This window comes from Protopterus annectens, chromosome 4.part0 (genome assembly GCF_019279795.1).
Source record: "Protopterus annectens isolate FY-2018-M chromosome 4.part0, PAN1.0, whole genome shotgun sequence".
Taxonomy (NCBI): Eukaryota; Metazoa; Chordata; order Ceratodontiformes; family Protopteridae; genus Protopterus; species Protopterus annectens.
Window position 1 is genome coordinate 636,359,766 of NC_056733.1, and position 20,590 is coordinate 636,380,355.

Consider the following 20,590-nt stretch of genomic DNA (forward strand, 5'->3'; position numbering starts at 1 on the left):
GACATTTGTGTGGGCTTTTAACTCCAAGGCTTTAATTGATAGGAAGAATAAGCTTATTTTGAGAGGGGTTCTTTCCTCCAAATCCACTCCCCGGTAGCTTGTGCTTAAACCCCTAAAAATAAAAAAATTATAAAAAGGATGAGACTCTTCCTAAAGACAAGGAGGCTCAAAAGATCTCCTGATCATCTTTCCACCTTGACCTTGACTTCAGCTCCTTCGTTGGAGCCACCTGCAAAACGTTTGAAAAAGATGAAACCAACACCTTCAGATCTGAAGTTTTGGATGGAAATATCTTCTCGGATCCACAGGCCACCTCTGACTTTCTAGGTTACCATCTCCTTTTCTTGAACAGTCACACAGAAGACATTCTAGGCCCTTGTCAACAGCTTCTTCTCTCTGGTCCTCCAGGAGCCTATCCAAGGCAGATGTGGACAGGATGATGAGGAAGTTCGTTAGGATATGGATTCAAATGGGAGTTCTTTTGGCTCCAACCCCATCAGGTTTTGAGAGCCTCCCTTCAGCCACACCACCATTGCTTTCTCCTTCTCCAAGCCGTTCTTCAGTTTCGGAGTCATCGGATCCATAACCACTGGAGACATCTTCCTTGGATCCAAAGATCATTGTTTCTTTGACTTTGATGGTTTCTCTGAGTGTACTAGCACCAAACACTTTGGAGCCAGAGGACTCTGGAGCTGAAGTATCAGAGTGGGCTGTGGGAGTTTGGAGTCGACTCTGAAGCTGGTGGAATGGTCTCTTCCCCTCAGAGCCTCGGAGTTAGATAACTCAGTTCCGACTCCCTTCTTAGGTGAGGTGCCTTTGGGTCGACAGGAGAAGTTGATCTGAGAGGGTCCATTCTCTGATGCATCATTTTCTGCTTTCCCTAGGCGCTCCAGTTAGTGTAGAGAGTTTTCTCTATGCCTAGAGAACAAATGACCTTGTCCTCTTTGGATCAGACTTCTTGTCTCATTCTGTGTTGCATCCTGAGCCTCATTCATCCCTTCTACCAGGGCAGCTAGTCTGAGCTAGTCTCCAGTCCACCCATCCTGGAATTGTTATCTCTTATGATACCTCCCCGGAGCATCCCACCGAGGAGGTCCCTTAGAAGAGAACGTGCAAGAGGAGGGACTTTGACTTCCCACAAGAGTCTGTCACTGAAGACATTGATTTTAGTAAGGGGAAGGGTCCCTAGATCTCCACCTGATGATGTTTGCCTTTGAAGACATCTTGGAAGTCCTTAAGCAAAGAGGTGGTTGGTCTAATGATAACCCTCCCAAGAGGAATCACTGTTTCTGGAGGCTTTCGGGGTCTGGCCCATCTACCTCCTGGCTGACTTTCCCTGTCAGTGAGCTTGTGGAGTCCTCTCTTGGTGGGCGTAGAAGGGACCAGACACTGTTGAGCTTATTTCAGAAACACCACAAAGTTCTTTTGAGAGGTTTGATTGTAGGTCATCAGGTGTTGTATACATTTTAGGTTGTGACTGTGTTCCAGCAAAGTGGTACATTGGGCAAACTACCAGACAAATTAAGATTCGTATCTTGGAACATTTGGGTGACATAAGGAGGGGCAATTTAGATAGTCCCGTAGCTGCACATTTTTGTAGCACACATGATGGTGAGAATGATAGTTTTAAATTTAGTGTATTAGCTAGGCCCCACTTCAGTAAAGGAAATTATAGAGCAGCCTTAAGCAAGTTAGAACAGAGGATGATTATTGAATATCATACTTTATTCCCTAAGGGAATGAATTTGGAAATTTAATGAGCTGAAATGAAATTTAACTTATATTTGTTGATTTATTACATATTAAAAATGAAGTTTTGTAATATTCGATAAGTTAAGGTGACCAATAGGTTGTTATATTTATATACATCTTTAAATGAAAAGAATTTATTGTATAAATGAAATTTATTAATTATTTAAATTTGGAGTGTTTATTCTAAGTTCATATTTTGTAATAAATATTAGTAATTTTGTAAATTAAGAAAAAAGGAAAAAATGAGTTTTAAATAGTTAAAAATGGAAGTGTTTCTTTCCCTGGAATATGTTTCAGTGGTGAAAGAGTTAAAATGTTTGATATAATGATGTTTAATCAATCAATTTATGCTTAATTAATTAATTAATGCATATATAAAAGAACACTGAAAATGTTAAAGTATGTCCCATTGAAGGCGAACAGCTGAGGTACCAGGACGGAAAGAATAAAGATGGATATAAGCTACTTCTGTGTCTTCCTTTGAACTTTGTGGTGTTTCTGAAGTATTTTGAGGTTTGGTTTCCAGTGGTGTATTGTTACTGTTGAGCCTATTCCCAGGAGACCAGACAACATTCTTGCACCTCCAAAAGACCATCTACACTGGAGTAAAAGAGTGCTGGTTGATACCATGGATGTTGCAGCAGTCACGAAAAGGAAGTAGCAGAACAGAGCTCCACTGTCCACTCCCCTAATAGGGAGTCTAGAGAACTGCACATGTTTGGGAAGTGTGTCTATGCATTAGTGACCTTCCCTTTAAGGTCACTGAATTATCCGACACATTTTACCAGAATTCAAAGAGATTTGTTCAAGGAGCTTACCAAATCTCTTTCAGGATCCATGTCCTCTGAGGAAGGGAATACCCATTTCCTTGTATCTGGCTTCTCTTTAATCGATATCTAATTGATCCATGAGGTTAATCTGTCATGCATTGGAATGTACTTTCATGGACAGTGGGTTCAGACATTTCCATTAGGAGACATGCCTGGATGTGCTTCTGTGATTTTGTGGAACCATTTAAATCTTTTTTCATCAATGCATCTCTTGATGGAACCTCGCTGCTTCACCCCAAGATAAAAGATGCCCTCTGCAGGTGTGAACAAGAAGGAAAGACCCTGTCTGCTGTAGGCGTATGTTTTTCTACCCCTCAAAGGTCATTTTCTAGGAACCAAAGAGGAGGTAGAAAGATGTGATTCAAGAAATCTCAGGGTCTCTTTCAGGAATCACATGGAGATATTTCCCTCAGGAGCAGAGGGGGGAACTCAAAAAAGGACACCCGTCCCAATAGCATAGGTGGTTTGCATAACAAGGGATCTAGAGATTCTTTGGTAGGCAGATCCTGTCAGTGCTCCTGAGTGGAGGCCTGACTGTCCATCTCTGGAGCCAGCTGAGGGTCGTCTATTCCTGCACCAGAGAGCCTGGCTAGATATCACAAAAGATTTATGCATTTAGAGGATAATATTCAGAGGTTTTATTATACCATTTTTCCAATCCCTTCCAGCAGTTCCAAAGAAGATCCCCAATGTTCCACCCAGTCAGATGGACGCAGTTACTCTAGAGATAAAAAAAGATGCTAGAAAAAAGTCAACCAAGAGGTCTCCGCATACCAGACAGGATCCAGAATTTATTCAAGATTCTTATTGGTGCCAAAAAAGATAGGGGACTTGAGACCAATTTTGATCTCAGCAGACTAAAGCAGTCTATTCAGTAAACAAAGTTCCGGATGGTCACATTTCAATCCATTCTGCCATTTATGCACAAGGACAACTAGATGTGCTCACTAGATCTTCAGGATGTGTATTATCACAACAAAATGAACAGGCATTCCATAAGATACCTATGCTTCCAGCTGGGAGCCAGTCATTACCAGTTCAGAGCACTGCTCTTTGCTGTCACCACAGTGCCCAGGGTGTTCTCCAAATGCATGGCAGTTGTAGCAGCTTACCTGAGACTGCTGGGATTCTGAGTGTTTCCATATCTAGGTGACTGGCTTCAACTGCTGCAACCAGGCATCAGCTGATTCAGGCAAGGGAGTACTTACTTTAGCTGTGCTCATATGTGGGAATATTGGTCAGTTACAACAAATCTCAACACATTAAGTAAAATGTCAAAACAACACCACAGACTGTTAAAGAAATAAAAAATGCAGGACTCGGCACTTCAAAGACTCAGGAATCTTCAGTTATTCAGCTCGTTAATAAAAGTAAGAACAGAACACAGTGCCACACTGAAAAAATGAAGTAAAGCACTTTTCGTGTGGTACAATGACCAAACTTCAGACAGATAACAGCAGGCACAAAAACAGTTAGGTATATATTCACACAGGAGCACACTTCCCTCCACTCCTGAATTATACAATTGTCAAATACAAAAACAAAAGTAAAAGCAGTTAGTCATATACATGAATTGCAACTTGAGAAACTAAGTTAAAATTCATTCCTAAGAACAGCTAGTTCATTACTGATACTAAGAACAACAAACACATCTATTATCATAAATTATCAATTATGAAATTTAAAAATAAGAACTATGAAAAAAGGAACATCCTGCTTAACAAGATTGATGCTTTAAAACCAAAAAATAAATATAAAAAAATATTCCATGCACTAACCTACAGTGTGTTTTTGTACACTTGGGATTCAAAACTTGTACTCTTCAAGCCTCTCACTACTGTAAACATTACCACCTTGTAGAAATGGTGCACCTGTACATAAGTCAACCATAAATGTCATACTGACATGGAGTCATCAATTAAAAACTGGCAATATCGATATAACACAACTCAAAAACAGTTAATTCTGATGGATTACTCATAACAGAAACACTTATGAAGATGTGTATTATCTGATGAGACTTTTCAGTTTCAATAAGCATAGAATGGAGCACCCATCATTAATACCAGGAAAATGGCAAGCATCTAGGCAGATCTGCCACATCAATTCTCTTTTTTCCAATAATAAAGATCTCGGGCCTCCCCTTCTATCTCCTGCTACATGATCTATCACTCTAAAATTAAAGCTGTGAGTGGGCTTCATTTTAATGTGGGCAGCTAATGCATTTTCGACCTTGCCTTTCCTGATACAATAAAGGTGTTCATACACTCGCTCCCTCAGTCTACGATCCGTTTTTCCAAAGTAAAATGCGGGGCATAGATTACATTGGGCGAGGTGTACTACATAGCTTGTGTACAGTTATACTTACCTGACAAGGTCTTATAGTTGCTGTCCCTAATGTTGAATGAATACCCTATATTCATGTGCTTACAGAAGTTGCATGATTCACATTTGCTCATCCTGGGATTCTTAACTTTATGTTGTTCCATTTCTAAAATGTTTTTCAAACTCATGCCTCTCATAAATGTAAAGGAGGGAGATGGACCTAACAAAGTGCGTAATTCTAAATTGTTACTAAACGGGTTCCAGTTTTTCTTTGTAATTGAAATGATGTGGCCACATTCAGGACTAAATGTTAATTTAAATGACACTGGTGGCCTGTTAATCTTTTGAAGGGTGTTCATCCCATTATATGATGACAACGAACTTTGAAGTAAAGGTGAATAGAATCCACTAGATCTTTTATACAACACTTCATCCATCATTTCTTTAATAAGCTCCCCTGGATAACCTCGGGTAAGGAACATGTCAGCTATCTTACTACATTCTGCTATAAAGTCACTGTCACAGTTACCATCCACGCCGCTGGACTAATTGTCCTTTTATTACCGATTTCTTCTGGTGGAAAGGGTGGGAACTGTTGAAGTGCAAGTGTTTGAGAATGTATCTTTCCTGTGGATCCTTGCGACTAGCCCCTTTTGAGAATGATCTTTAAACACTTCTATATCTAAATAGGCTATGCTTTCTGTGTTAAATGTGTATGTAAAACTTAAGAAGGTGGTGGTTTGATTCAAATAATCCACAAACCTCTCAGCTTCATCCACACTCCCCGTATACAAAATAAGGATGTCATCAAGAAACTGTGTGTACAAGAAAAATTGGTTTGTTAACTGATTTTATGAAAGAATACAATTTCTTTCCCAAAGGGCCATCACTGAATTTGCAAAACTGGCCCCACATGGGGACCCCATTGCCACCCCTATTTTTTGTAAATATAAGTGGTCGTCAAACAAAAAATAATTGTTTAAGACAATGTCTAGTAGTATATTCACTAACCTGATGTCTCTATCTGGGGCACCTTTCAAACTCAAATAACATAATCTATCCCTTCTTCATGGGGTATGGACGTGTATAAATCCCTGACATCTATAGTTAAAAAAAATTGTAAACATCCTCTAACACAAGTGAGTTTAGTTTACTTAAACAAGCCCACGAGTCTTTACAAATCTGTTCATCTACTAAATATTTCTTCAAGATGTTGTATAGTACTTTCACCAAGGGGTATGTAATACTGTGGCAGGCATCAACCAAGGGTCTCATAGATGGATCCATCAGGGATTTGTGTATTTTCGGTAATCCAAATAACACTGGTGTCTTTGGGGCTGGCATGGATAAATCGTTTAACAAATGTAAATCTATAAATTGTTCGATAAACAGGTCATTTAAATGTTCTTTAATTTTTCTGTAAGCTGTGTTAAATTCATTTAGACTGACTCTGATGTATGTGTCAGTATTCAGCATAAGTCTAATCTTTTGAATGTACCAGTCTTGTTCCATTACAACTAGTCCTCCCCCTTTATCAGGTCAGAATGTTCTTATGGGTAGATGGCAAAAGTCTAAAAAGGCTGCCCAAACATCCACATCGACATTCTTCACTTGATTACGTTTCTCTAAATGTAGTCTCCTAAGATCTATTTCACAAATTTTATCAAATGTGGAAACCAGTGGGTGGCTAATGGGGTTAAAAGTAATAGAAATGTAATATTCAGATGTCACAGTTTGCTTCCCCCTTAAACAACACTTGCAGGTTCAATTTCCTAATAAATTACTTTAAATCCAAGATTGTATGGACGATATTCATGGGTTTAGAAGGCACAAAAGAAAGTCCCTTGGCTAATAATTCCAATACACAAGGTTCAGTCTCATAAGATGTAAAGTTATAAATAGAAAAATCCTCTCTTTGATTTTTAATAATGGTTAAAGGGGGCACTAGCTGTTCATTTGCTTCTAATTTAGATTATAAAGCAGTGTCTAAAACAATATTTTTGTCTTGAATAAACAATGTTGGAAGTTCCTCTAAGATAGTGTACTCTGTAACCTTTAGTATCATCTCCTAACAAGTTACTAGATGTTGTCTACTCCATTGTGTTGCAAAGATTGGGACAAAGAACCACCCATTATTATATCTAACCCATCAGTTACATGGGTACTTGGAATAGTGTTCACCACATCATATGGTCTTAACTCCTCCTTGTCATTAATCAAATGGGGCCCAGGGGACTCCAAATTACAGCTCTTCGTAGTAGAATCCTTACAATAACTTTTCAGTACCCCATTTGAATCCCCCCCCCCCTTTGGTCTTACTTTCCCATCAGAAAAAAATGATACATCATTATTTGTATCATTAGTACCCTCGCTAAAGTAACAATGCGTGATCGCAAATAAGCCAGGATCGCTCAAATGTGAACATTCATGCTCAAAATCATCTCTAGTGAAAAAACTAACAGCTAGTGGCTCCTTGTTGATAAGTGGGTCACTACTGATTCTGCACTCTAAATTAGCTGAACGGTCAGAACATTCTGACCAAAATACACAATTCATTGGAACAGCAACCATATGACTCTTAGATGCACTAGCCTGTCCAGAAACATTGTTCATGTTAGTTGCATTACTCATGCTCACAACATCATGTCGTCTTGACCTCTCCTCGTCAATTAATGACAGGAGCCCAGGAAGCTCCGCCATGCAGCTGTTCGATGTAAAAGCTTTACAATAACTATTTAAGGCCTCTATTGAATCCCCCATCCGTCTCATTACTGGTGCTTTCCCATTGATCAAAACGTCAAACGAGGGCAAAGCAGCTTTATTTGTAACATTTAAAACCTCGCTAGAGTCACTGTGCGAGATCTCAATTACCTCAGAGTCACTCAAGTTTAAAAGTTTGTGCTTGAGGTCATCGCTAGTGACCAAAATATCAATTGAAGGCTCATTATTGTGAAATCCGTCACTACTGTTGCAACCCACAGCATTAGACGCAATTGCGACACATTCCAACACAGAAACAGAAACGGAGTTCAATAACAAAACAGCCGTAGAACTCATAGATGGACTGACTGATGAATAAACATTATTCATACTGGTTGAAAAGTTCAAATTAACAGTACCTGCTGCACTTTGGTCTCTTTGTACATTCATTCTAGCTCCCAAAAGTGTTACCTTTTCTTCCTGTTGCTGTTGACCGTTTCTCCCCTTCCAATTTTCGTCTCCTATATTCACTTGTTGGTTGGAGAACGTTGTAACCAAAATCATCTAACTGCTTCACTGGTTGAACTATTTGTAGGTTCTTAGAGTTGGAAAATACCATCGTTGGACGTACTGATGACATACTCCATTGGGTTGACCCATTCCGGTTCTGAGATTGAGGGGGGTAGGATAAGCTGTACTACTAGAATAAGCTTTGATATTTCATTGTAATTTTTTAAGTTTGCTAAGTCTTAATTTGTCAACATGTTTATCGAGGCTTTCAAAGCATCTTTTATAGTCATATTCATACCGAGAAAATTAAATTCATTCACAAATACGTGCGTTGATAACCTTGATTTCATCATTCAGGCTATTTATCATAATACCATAATGCTTGCCAATGAGTTGCATTAATTCAAAGAGTGATAGATCATGTAGCAGGAGGTAGAAGGGGAGGCCCGAGATCTTTATTATTGGAAAAAAGAAAATTGATGTGGCTGATCTGCTTAGATGCTTGCCAGTTTTCTGGTATTAATGATGAGTGCTCCATTCAATGCTTATTGAAACTGAAGTCTCATCAGATAATACACCTCTTCATAAGTGTTTTGTTATGAGTAATCCATCAGAATTAAGTGTTTTTGAGCTGTGTTATATGGATATTGTCAATTTTTAATTGATGACTCCATATCAGTATGACATTTATGGTTGACTTATTATGTATAGGTGCACTATTTCCACAAGCTGGTAATGTTTACAGTAGTGAGAGGGTTGAACAGTACAAGTTTTGAATCCCAAGTGTGAAAACACACTGTAGGTTAGTGTATAGAATTTTTTTTTTATATTTATTTTTTGGTTTTAAAGCATCCATCTTGTTAAGCAGGATGTTCCTTTTTTCAATTGTTCTTTTTCCTTTTTTCATTGTTCTTATTTTTAAATTTCATAATTGCTAATTTATGGTAATAGATGTGTTTGTTGTTCTTAGTATGAGTAATGAACTAGCTGTTCTTAGGAATGAATTTTAACTTAGTTTCTCAAGTTGCAATTCATGTATATGACTAATTGCTTTCACTTTTGTTTTTGTATTGGATAATTATGTAATTAGGGGGTGGAGGGAAGTGTGCTCCTGTGTGGATATATACCTAACTGTTTTTGTGCCTGCTGTTATTTGTCTGAAGTTTGGTCATTGTACCAGACGAAAAGTGCTTTACTTCATTTTTTCAATGTGGCACTGTGTTCTGTTCTCACTTTTATTAAAGAGCTGAATAGCTGAAGATTCCTGAGTCTTTGATGTGCTTAGTTCTGCATTTTTTGAATCTCAACACATACCAAGTCAGAGTTTGGAATTCACTGGTGCTCAGCCTTGAATAGACACAGTTCAAAATTCTTCCTTTCCAGCACGAGTGATAGTTCATTGGTATCCGTGGCAGCAGCAATCCCCCTTTTACCACTTTCTAGTTCCATATGAGAATTCTTCAGTGGACACTTGCCATTCAGTAGGCTATTCTCCAGCACTCATTATCCATGCTAGTAAAAATCACTCAAGCATGCAAGAATTACCTTCTGTGGTGGACCCACTCCCATCAACTCCACAAAGGTTGTCTTTTTGTTATCCCTCAACTCAAGACCACAATGACCACTGACCCATCAAATCTCAGGTGGAAGAGGGCATCTTCTGGGAAAGATAGTCCAAGGCACATGGACTCTTGAAGAGGCTAAGAACACATATCAGTGTCCTGAAGATGAGAACTGTCCACCAGGCATTTGAGACCTTTCAAGACACTCTCCCAGTCAGGACTGTTGCAATCCAGACAGACAGTATCCCAATAGTCTGGTATATCAACAAACGGGGAAACTAGATCTTACCTTCTTTGTCAAGAAGCTATGAGAGTATGGCAATGGGTGATCTCTTCCAATCATTTTGTGATGATAATGCACTTCCCAGGGGAATCAGGGTGATTGCCGACAAGTTAACCAGGTCCATTTTGATGCCCCACAACTGGTCTCTCAGTGTCAACATGGTGGAGAGAATATTCTGTCAGTGGGGCCAACCATGCTGTGATCTATTTGCCTCACCCCTCAACAACAAATGTAGCAGTTTCTTTGCCCTGATTCCCCCCACTGGGGGGGGGTCACTGACAGATGCTCTTGCCCCCCTGATCTCCTTTACACCTATTCCACATTACCCCTCATTTCCAAGTTTTTGCAGAAAGCATCTCTGTTGATGAGCACAGTTATCCTCTTTGCCCCTACTGGCCTCTTCAGATGAGTTTCCCTTCCTCTGGCCTCATCTTCTACATCCACCATGGATTCTGGATCCAACTCCAGACCTCCTGTCTCATCTGACAGGCATTACTCACCCAGACGTAACAGTGCTTAAGTTGACTACACTGTTTCTTGACTTCCATTGATTGCTAGACAGCCCAGGCTTTCCTCCCTGTCTGTCAGATTTTATTATCTTCCCATAAAGCTTCCACCAGAAAGATTTACAAGAGTAAATGTAAAAGATTTGTTCTTTGGGCTCTAAGCAAAAACTTAGATCCCCTTTCAACACTGATTTCAAATGTCCTTGACTTTTTAGCCGCAATTTTCAATGAAGGTGCTAGTTCCTCAGCTATTACAGTACAATTAGCAGCCATTTCTAACTTTCAACTGGGAGTAAATAATTCTCCTTTAGCCAGGAAGGACGTAAAATCTTCAGTTCACTCGTATATTGGCAAGCAAAAAATGTAAGCAATTAATGCTCAAAGTACATTAAATGCGTTTTCGTCTGAGTACCTCCCAGACTTCATCAGATAACATAGAAAATAAAATCTCGCCATTAAATAGCATTTCTCCTTTCCATCAATTGAATTCTTAATTAAAATTTTCAAACATATATTTTATTTTAAATAATAAAAATTAAAATGAGTAGTAATATTAATATATTACAAAAAGTCAGAAATTTTTCCACCGCTCCCATTCATGCAATCAATATATCGTATAAGTACCTTATGCATAAACATCATGAGGACACAAATTTACTGTTGAAAACGTATCTCCTTTCCTGTTCATCCATAACTATATTGGAAAACAAAGGTCCGCAGGCAGAGCCCATAGCTACACCTTTTGCCTGCATTATTTACAGTGAGTGTATGTCTCTGTGTATACTTCCAAAGCTGAGGCTACTGGTACTGTTTTGATAGTTGCATGGCTGCATTCTCAAAACCTCCCAGATGATAAAAACGAGATTTTAAATTTTCCATTCGATAGAGATTTATTGTTTGGCTCTCTGCTGCAGAGGTGATCAAAATGTGTGATGAAAAGGGCAAGCTGATGCATATTCCAGACTTTCTTTTCCTAATTTTCCAGAGGGTTTCTGTTTCTTCATACAATTGTGGCAAATAGCAGAATAAGCAGTATTGACAAAATACAGGTAAACAGATATTTAGAAAACAATGGCAGGGGAATTCCAAAAAGAAGTTTAAAACCTCCTAAAATCAAGGGCAGTCCATCAAGACTGAATGACTATTCAAGATATCTTGCAAATCCCTCCCACCCTGGCTGCTCTTTTATTCCACAAAGTCTGAATCTTCGTTTTTCTGTTTGACAATAGATAATTTCAGACAAATGGGTTCTGAAATTCATTCATCAAGGTTACAGATGGCAGAGGGAAGAAATACTTTTTTTTCCAGGGGGTTATTCCTCATCCTCCAGATAACTGTCTTGTTTTCCACTGGTCTTTCACACATGATGTCCCAAAGAGTAATAGAACCAGTTTGTCCTTTCAGGTGGAGAAGGTATTTTATTCAAGGATGTTCTTAGTGCCAAAGAAAAAAAATCTTTGAAACCAGTTCTGGATCTTTCTTTCCTAAACCTAATTGAGTTAGTGCCCAAATTCAAAATTATGTTACATCACAATATGTTGCCTCTTCTTGTTCTTTCAATTTTTCCTGGTAATACAGAATTAAATGATGCTTATCACATGTGTATTCATTCTGATTCTGTATTGAAGCTCAAAAAATCAATTCCTTAGTTATATCAATTGACTTAATCAGTATTTCTGGTAGAGTAGTCTGCGGGGAATTTTTAGTCTGCCAACTTATACTCCCAAAATGCTCCGAATTACCTCTTTCTTCCCAGTCATACTTCCAACATTTGCTGTCTGAGGAAAAATTATTTGGCGTCTACTTGGTATATAAAAATACCTATGTAAGCATTTCCAAGCAAAGATCGTAAATCATTTAGAATTTGTTGCACATGTGGGAGACATATGTATACCCCCCATTGTTTCTTTGTGAATTGCTTATCCAATTTCTCTTCCCAATCCTTTCTAAACTCATTTGATTGATTCCTATAGTTGTCATGCAATATTTTATATACCCTACTAATTATCCCTTTTTTAACAGCAGCCTCTCTTCTAAATTCTGCTAAAAACGCTACCAGTGCTGATCTTCTGCCTAGGATCTCCCTATTTATTTCTCTTTGTTTATGTTCTAATATCAATCTTTGATAAGAGAAGGTAATCTCTAGCCTGCAGTTCAAATAAATTCTTGGCCTCTTCTCATTCTGTTACATTCCTCTCTCTAATTATGTGCAACCAGTACCTTGGTTCCTTTGCCAGTTTTCTCTAGTAAATTCCAGTCCCTTCTTGCCTATTGTCTGTATACCTAATTGCAGTCATCCGTGTTAGCAGAATCTTCTTTCTCAAATCCTGTGTTGGCTTAGCTCTTAGAACACTTTCTAGTACTTTATGAATATAATGTTCTGTATGGTTATTGTTATTCTTCTTAAGGATCTGCATCCAAAATTCCAGTCTCTCCTTGTTTCTTGAGCCCCCCCCCCCTCGCTTCATCATCATCCCTTTCCACTTTGAGTTATAGCTTTTTGCTTGCACAATGTATGACTCTTAACTGTGTAGCTCTGAAATACCCCTTTTAAATCAACTAATTCCAAACCACTTATATCTATTGGAAGAATCCGCTTATCCCACTTGACTCTTGCCATCTTCCCTTCCCAGACAAAATTCTTCAACTCTTTGTTAATTGATATCCACAGGTTTTCCTTTGGTTGGTAAAAATATGCCTGACTGTGTATAAAACTAAAGGGACTAAACATTCTGACTGCTTATGCCTTGCTATTCATATCCATAAAACAGAGATTCAATGTTCTCAGTTTTTGTATTATCTTTTGTTTAGTCTCTTCCCACATATCCTTAGCTGCCACACCGAAATCCTTTTTAATCCATATTCCTAAGTACTTCATTTTATCATGTTCCCATAACTGTGGGTATTGCTGAACCAATTCATCTGTGGTTACATAGCTTGCAACTATTGCCTTTGTTTTATCTTCATTAATTTTATATCTGGAAAAGACTTCAAACTGTATCAAAATATTCCACAACATTGACATGTCCTTTTCTGGTTCTATCAGTTATGAAATTATATCATCTGCAAAAAAAAGCCATATTTTCTTGGCTACCATACTGATTATGTTCTTGAATTTCTGAGTCTCTTATTTTGTTTGCCAGTGGTTCTAAATATAATGCAAATAATAAAGGGAACTAATCCTTTTATGCCTAAAGTGGTATCACAGTTTACTGCAAGCCAAACTATTCATCTCCCCATTTGTTTCCTAAACAAAATAGTGAGGGGAAAAGGATACTGCATACCTTGGATGTCCACAAAGAACTCCAGTACTGTCTTGAAAGAACTAAATCTTTCAAATTTTCAAATCACTTGTTTGTTTCTTGTGATGGTAAGAAGGAACAATATTTCCAAATGGTTGTCTAAATCTATTTGGTCCCAGCATCAACAGTGTTTTCCTTTTCAAACTAACAAAGCTATTCTAGTCAGAGTCAAGGCCAATTCTACCAGGGTCGTGGCTTCATCTATGAATTTTTGTAAAGGGTTGGATTCTGTAAGTATTCTCAAAGCTGCTACTTGGTCCTCTGTACATACTTTTACAAAGCGTTATAAGCTTCAGTACCCTCAGATTGGAAGACTGTGGATACCCAGCTACCAGCTCTACAGTCAGTCTCCAATATAGCTTGTGTCTCAGTTTGAATGCAGACAACAGCTGTGTCAGAGTGGCAGGCACAGGCCTTACGGTTAGATGGCATGCTTGAATGTGACTCTGTGATTATGTAGAAAGTTTAAGACGTCCTTCATCACTGCCCCTTTCTATGGCTCCACACATTTTGGGCCTGAGGTGAAAGACATGACTAGGAGCAAACAAGATGTCAAGATTCTCTCTGCAGTATGGAATAAGTTTTCCATGCCTCAAAAATTGCACTTCAGGAATCAGGGAGCTGGGAAAAAGATGTGGTTACGTAAGTCGTAGATTTCTTACCAGGGTACTTCTGGTGATAGATCGTCACATGGTAGAGGTGGAGGGAATCCCAGTGGACATCGTCCTATAGGTCCAGGCTGACCACATAGTCAGGGTTTCCATGGTCCCTTTACAGAGAGGCCCTGTCAGCATCCCTGAAGGGTTGCCAGACTGCTGCGCTATGGAGCAGTTGGGATGTTTATCTCTGTACCCACAAGTCTGGCAAGATTTGGCAAGGGACACATGGGTGTAAAATTTAATTTCCATAGGCTGTTCCATTCCCTTTTTTTGTTCTTCCATAAAGAAGAAAGTGATTCCTGATGTTCCACCCAGTCAATGGAAACAAGCAGCAGGGGAAATTTCAAAGCTGCTGAAAAAGTCATCCTACCAGTCCCCAAAGATCAGTTAGAATCTGGAGTCTATTCAAGGTTCTTTTTAGTTCCAAAGAAAATGGGGGACCTCAAACCAATTTTGAATCTCAGCCATCTCAACCAGTTTGTAAAACAAACAGCATTCCAGATGGTCAGAATTCAGCCATATTGCTGTTCTGAAGTGATTGGATTTATTCTTGTAGATCTCTTGGATGCTTACTATCACATGAAAATAGAGATGTATTCCAGGAGATTTCTCCATTTCTGGCTGGGGAGCCAATCACTTCCAGTTCAGAACCAGTAGGAATAGTGACCACAGACACCCCTTGGGGGGCATTTCAAAAGGAGAATGATCCAAGGTACATGGTCCAGTTTAGAGGCCAAATTTCACATCAGCATCTTGGAGATGAGGGTGGTTCTCTCAGCTTTGCAGGCTGTTCAGGATGTCCTCCCCAAGGATGTACTTTCCATACAAACAGACAATATGGCCATCATTTGGTACATAAACAAAAAATAACTAATTCTTTGCCCTTATGTCAAGAGGCCATGAGGGTTTGTCAGTGGGGGATGTCCTTATACCATTTTCTGTTAGCAACGCACATTCCAGGGTATTTCAGTCTTCTGGCAAACAAGTTGAGCAAGACTCTCCAAACTCTTCACAAGTGGTCCCTCAATCCAACAGTGGTAACTTTTTTTTCAGCTACTGGGGCGAACCTTCTTGTCTCCTACCTCAGCAGCAAGTGCAGCAGTTAGTTTGCCCTAAGGGACGATCACCAGGAGACACTCTGGTCCACAGTTGACCTCCTGGTCTTTTGTATGACTTTCCCCCATTACCCCTCATGAACAGATTCATTCAGAAAGCCATGCAGTGCAAGGCCAAGGTAATACTCATTGCCCTTTCTGGCCCTGGCAAACATGGTTCCCCTTTCTGTTGCCTCTTCTATTACATGCTGCATGTATTCTTGATCAATATGCACATCTTCTATCTCATCCAACCAGATTGCCTCCTCTGAACCAGACTTCCAAGAAACTAACCACTTGGTTCCTCCAGTTTTGACAGTAGCCAGAGATGCCAGTTGACATCATTTCCGCTTCCCCAAAAACCTGCTATGAAGAAGGTTTGTAAGAGTAAATGGAAAAAGTTTTCTTTTTGGGCCATGGCTAAGGGCGAGTATCCCCTCCCTGCTCCTGTACCATCTGTATTGGAAATCTTAGCTGAACTTTTCCAACAAGGCTCTAGCTAGTCTTCCATCAAAGTTCAATTAGCAGCAATTTCCAATTTTCATGTTGAATAAAATGATTCTTATGTGGCCTCTTGAAAATTTTCAAAAGCCTTCCTTAGAGGAGCCTTTCTATTGCATCTCCCCAGTAGAGACCCAGTCCCTCCATGTGATATTATGATTATGCTTCAAACTCTGACTCAGACTCCCTTTGAATGTGCTGCCCCTTAGATATCAAATTTTTGAGGTGGAAAACAATTTTCTTAGTTGTGATCACTTCTGCCAGATGGATTTTGGAATTACAAGCACCCTCATGTAAACCTTCTTATTTGGTTTTCCATAAGGATAAGGTATGTGTCTGGACTAATGCCCTTTTCTTCCAAGGGTGGCATCCATAAGTAACTTAAACCAATCCGTAGATTTGTCAGCGTTCTTTCCCAAATTCTCAAAGGAGAATACATGCTGCACATCGTGTTAGATGTCCACCATCAACTCGAGTTCTGTCTTCATCAGACGAAGCAATTCAAAAAATGTGATCAACTTTTTATCGGCTACTCAGAAAACTAGACTTGATAGAGCTGTTATGAAAGTTACACTGTCCATTTGTATTTGCTAAGTTGGGTTTAACCTTACAGTCCAAACTGAAGACCCTTTCAACCAGGACAGTTGCTACCTCTACAGCCTTTTCTAAAAGGCTACCCACTGATGACATTTGAGCAGCAGCAACTTGGTCCACTGTGCATACCTTTGTTACTCATTATAAACTAGACATGCAATCCAGATCTTGTTCTTCGTTTGGCTCCACTGTTCTCACGAATGTCCTTCCTTGCTACCACCCAGAAAGACCACTTGAAAATCTGTCCCATATGTTCAACTGGACAAAAATAAGACCGCATTGGATAGTAAAGTTATTTACTTTACCATAACAATATATCCATGTTGTCTGATTTTCATCAGGTTCAACCTTCATTCCCTCCAGCCCTCTTAGAAATTAATATATATATCTTGGCTCTTGAGATGATGATGGAGTGGTTGACCCACCATACCCAGCTCCGAAATGATGGAGTGGTTGACCCACCACACCCTGTCTGTGGCTACCACTGTCACATAACCTTAGCATTTTCCTGCAGTCCTTTTCAATTCTGGATTTAGAGTCTGTACTATTTTTTCATAATTAGGTCTGAATACTTTGATGTAGGGCAAACTCAATCTGAGATATTAGATTGGAGTTCAAGGAGTTATGTGTAGGGAGGAGTCAGAGCCTTGGAACCATGGAAGCTTCAGATTCGGTGCCAGTGTCTGATACGCCATCCCATATGTTGAAGTGGACAAAAATCAGACAACATAGATGTATTCTTTTAAGTACACAACTTTTGTTTCCTTCTCTAGGTCCAGATCAAGCTTTAATAGGACCATTCTTCGTAGGTTCCTGGACTCTTCTCACTACTCAAGTGTAGTTAGCTAAGGTAATCTTCCCATAAAGCTAAGGATACTGCAACAGTGCTCAATGTGACGAACATTGTACAGTTGCATAAGTAAATTTACCATAGCAGTAGATGTTCGATTGAATTCTACTGCAGTAGCTGTTTCATCCCCCTTGTTTTTTTGGTGTGTTCTTTTGTGCCAGGGTATGGACATTTATTTTTCGTTTCTAGCGTTGTCCTTTCAGGGCTCAACCTCCCTCTGTCTTGAAGGCAGGAAAGCTCTGAAGGACTTTGCTCCCATACTTGTCTTTTAGATAGCTCAGTTCAAGCTGCCTGTCAGCTTGGGTGCATGGAAGGTGCCCTGAAGCTTTGGGAGCTGGACGGCTGTTACATACTTGGCAGGATATAACCCATATGGCTAAGGCTACTGTAGCAGTGATCATTTGAACATGTACTGTTAGGGCAAGTTTACTTTCACATCTGTACTTTTTTGTGTCTTATCCTGACTTTTCCAATGTTAAGACAAACATAATTTTTAGTAAATATAACTAATGTGAATTTAAAATGTACTTTCATTGTACTTGCTACTCACTCAGTAAACAGCAACAGGTTTCTGAAGAGAGTTGGAAAAGTAACATTTAAGCAGTTTCACATCCTGTTGAATAATTGGACCTGTGGAACTTTTGGGATTCTTATGATTGTTTTGCATTGCATCCCTTGTCTTTTGGATTGTACTGGTGGAGGTAATGTCCTTGCCTTGTCCTTGCTACCAGAATAACATTTGAAGCTGTCAGATTACTTGCATTTAATGACAAATATCCAGAACGGTGATACTTTCACATACTTGGTGCCTTAGTATTTATAGACCTTCCTAATATTACCAACTGAGTAAAATAAAAACCTTAAATACTGTACATGTATATAATTTACATTGTTTCTTTCCTTGGATGTGTAATTTAAAGATGGTTTTCAGTAGCTGAAAACCATTCAGTGTATAAATATCATCATAAAATGAAATAAAACCTAATCTATTTATTTGTAGCTTGAAGAAGAAAGGTCCGTACTTAATAACCAGTTACTAGAGATGAAAAAGAGGTAAGTTTGCAACTATTTTTTTTATTAAACAGTATTTTACTATTATCAGAATTTGAACAAGCAATTTTTAGTATTCAGGAACAGTAAACATTAGCTTTATAATGTTACCTTGACTTTTTTGATTTACAGAATACTTTTCAAGTTTAGATTGATTACTAAATTGTTTTGTGCAAATGAAAGGGTGGACTGAAAAACACTATAGTTTCATATTGTGATACATTTACAGTTCTCTTAAGTGAATGTATTCTTTTCATTAAACAGTCTTTTATTTTCATAAGGAAAGATTTTGTGACACAAACGTGTATGATTTGCCAAAGCAGTAGACACCCCTATGCTGTGTTTTGAAAGCGTAACGCTTTTGTCATTAAAATATTCTTCAGAAATCTGAACACATTCATAGTTTACAACACTTAGGTTTTAGTTTGTTTACCGGGATAGTACATTGATCATATTAGGCCATTTACAATTACAGTCTGGGTGAAGAAGTTCGTAAAAAATAAAACAGAAAAAATTCATAATCATGGAATAATCACAGTCGGTAGAGAATACTGTTGACAATTTAAACTATGTAATTATTATTAAAAGAATAGAAAAACAAAAATGTGAATTAAGTTTAGTATTAAATATGAGAGAGAAGCAGCAGATGAGGATAGATGTTTAAAGCAGAAATTATGCAGATAAAGGAGTTAGGTGATGCGTCCAGTGGAAAAGCACTTGCAGTCAGATTTTTTGATGGATGTGTCTTTTGAGTTGTGCTCTGAAGGTGGGGAAAGAAGGGGATGAGTTTCAGGTGAGGAAGAAGGGATTGCCAGACTTTGGGTGTAAAAAGGGAGAAGGAATGTTCGGTTCAGTGCAGCTTGATTTGGCGTTTCTGGAGTGAGTTAATTGGGAGAGGTTGCGGAGATTGTAGGAGGTGTCTTTTGATGGAGGTGTCTATTGACTTGTGTTTTGAACATGGGGAAAGAGCACATCTCTTTTAAACAAGAGGGGAGGGATTATTAGAGTTTGGGTGCATGGAGAAGGAATGATCAGTACAGTGCTGTTTGGTTTGGGCCCTCTGAAGTGAGGGAGTTAATCAGGAGAAGTTGTGGAGGTTGTAGGGTGATGGTTTTATTGTGGAATTTAGCAGCAAGAGGTGAGTAGGCACCTGTATGAAGTAGTTTAAAAAGAAGAGACTACAAGAGTAGCTCCGCTCTGTAGGAGACAGGTAGCCATTTGGCTTCGAAAGAGAGTGGTGTAGTGTTAATGGGGGGGGGATTACTGGACATTAATCTGGAGATTTTTTCAATGGACTGTAGAGATGTTTTTTTTAGAGGCTGTGGCTATGAAGGGGAGCCCATATTCAAGTTGAGTAAGGAAGACTCCTTTGCCTGTTGCAGCTGCTGATGGTCTGAAGAGAAAGGGAAGATATTTTCCAGGATCAGAATAAATGAGAACTGATCTTTTCCCTGGTGTTTTCAATGTGGCTTTGGAAGTTGTGACTGGTCTGGCCATATACTTAAATATTTAAAGGAGATGATTGTTTCTATAAGAGAACCATGGAGATCTTTGATGTTGAGATTTTTAGGAGTTTTTTCAGCTTTTGTGAGGTTCCAAATATCCTACCTTTTGTTTTGGAAGGGTTTAGGAGCAGCTTATGGTAGTTTACCAATAATGAAGGGAGTGGATGTCAAACTGAAGCTGAGTTTGAATAGTTGAATGTGAGAGATTGACCGAAGAGGAATAGGAAGGCTAGGAGGTTGGAAGGTAGCTTGTTAGTAAAGATTGAAAACAGCAGTGGGGTGAGTATGGATCACTGTGGCACTCCTCTGGTAGGGGATGCTGAAGGTGATATGGATGAGTCTATTTTGATTCTGAAGTACTTGCTAAGAAATGTTGGAACTAGGTGGTAGTATTGGTACTAACCCAAATTTCTTGGTGAGATTGCAGGAGCAGAGTGTTTAAATAAGACGAAACACTTTGGTAAGGTCAGTAAAGAGAGCTCCTGAAAGGGTTCCTTTATCTGTATTGAGAAGGATCTCCTCTGTAAGTGACCATAGTGCTAGCATTGTGCACCAGCCAGCCCAGAA

General features: G+C 39.0%; 1 protein-coding gene across 7 annotated transcripts in view; it reads left to right on the forward strand.

Annotated features, from left to right (window-relative positions):
* Positions 1 to 20,590, forward strand: part of CLIP1 (CAP-Gly domain containing linker protein 1) — a 4,646,656-nt gene that overhangs the window by 3,673,579 nt on the left and 952,487 nt on the right. For all 7 annotated transcript variants that reach the window (XM_044068589.1, XM_044068590.1, XM_044068592.1 and 4 more), the window contains one exon: positions 18,469 to 18,521. In XM_044068589.1, the coding sequence (XP_043924524.1) occupies positions 18,469 to 18,521 (53 nt within the window). The remainder of the gene's footprint in view (positions 1 to 18,468; positions 18,522 to 20,590) is intronic.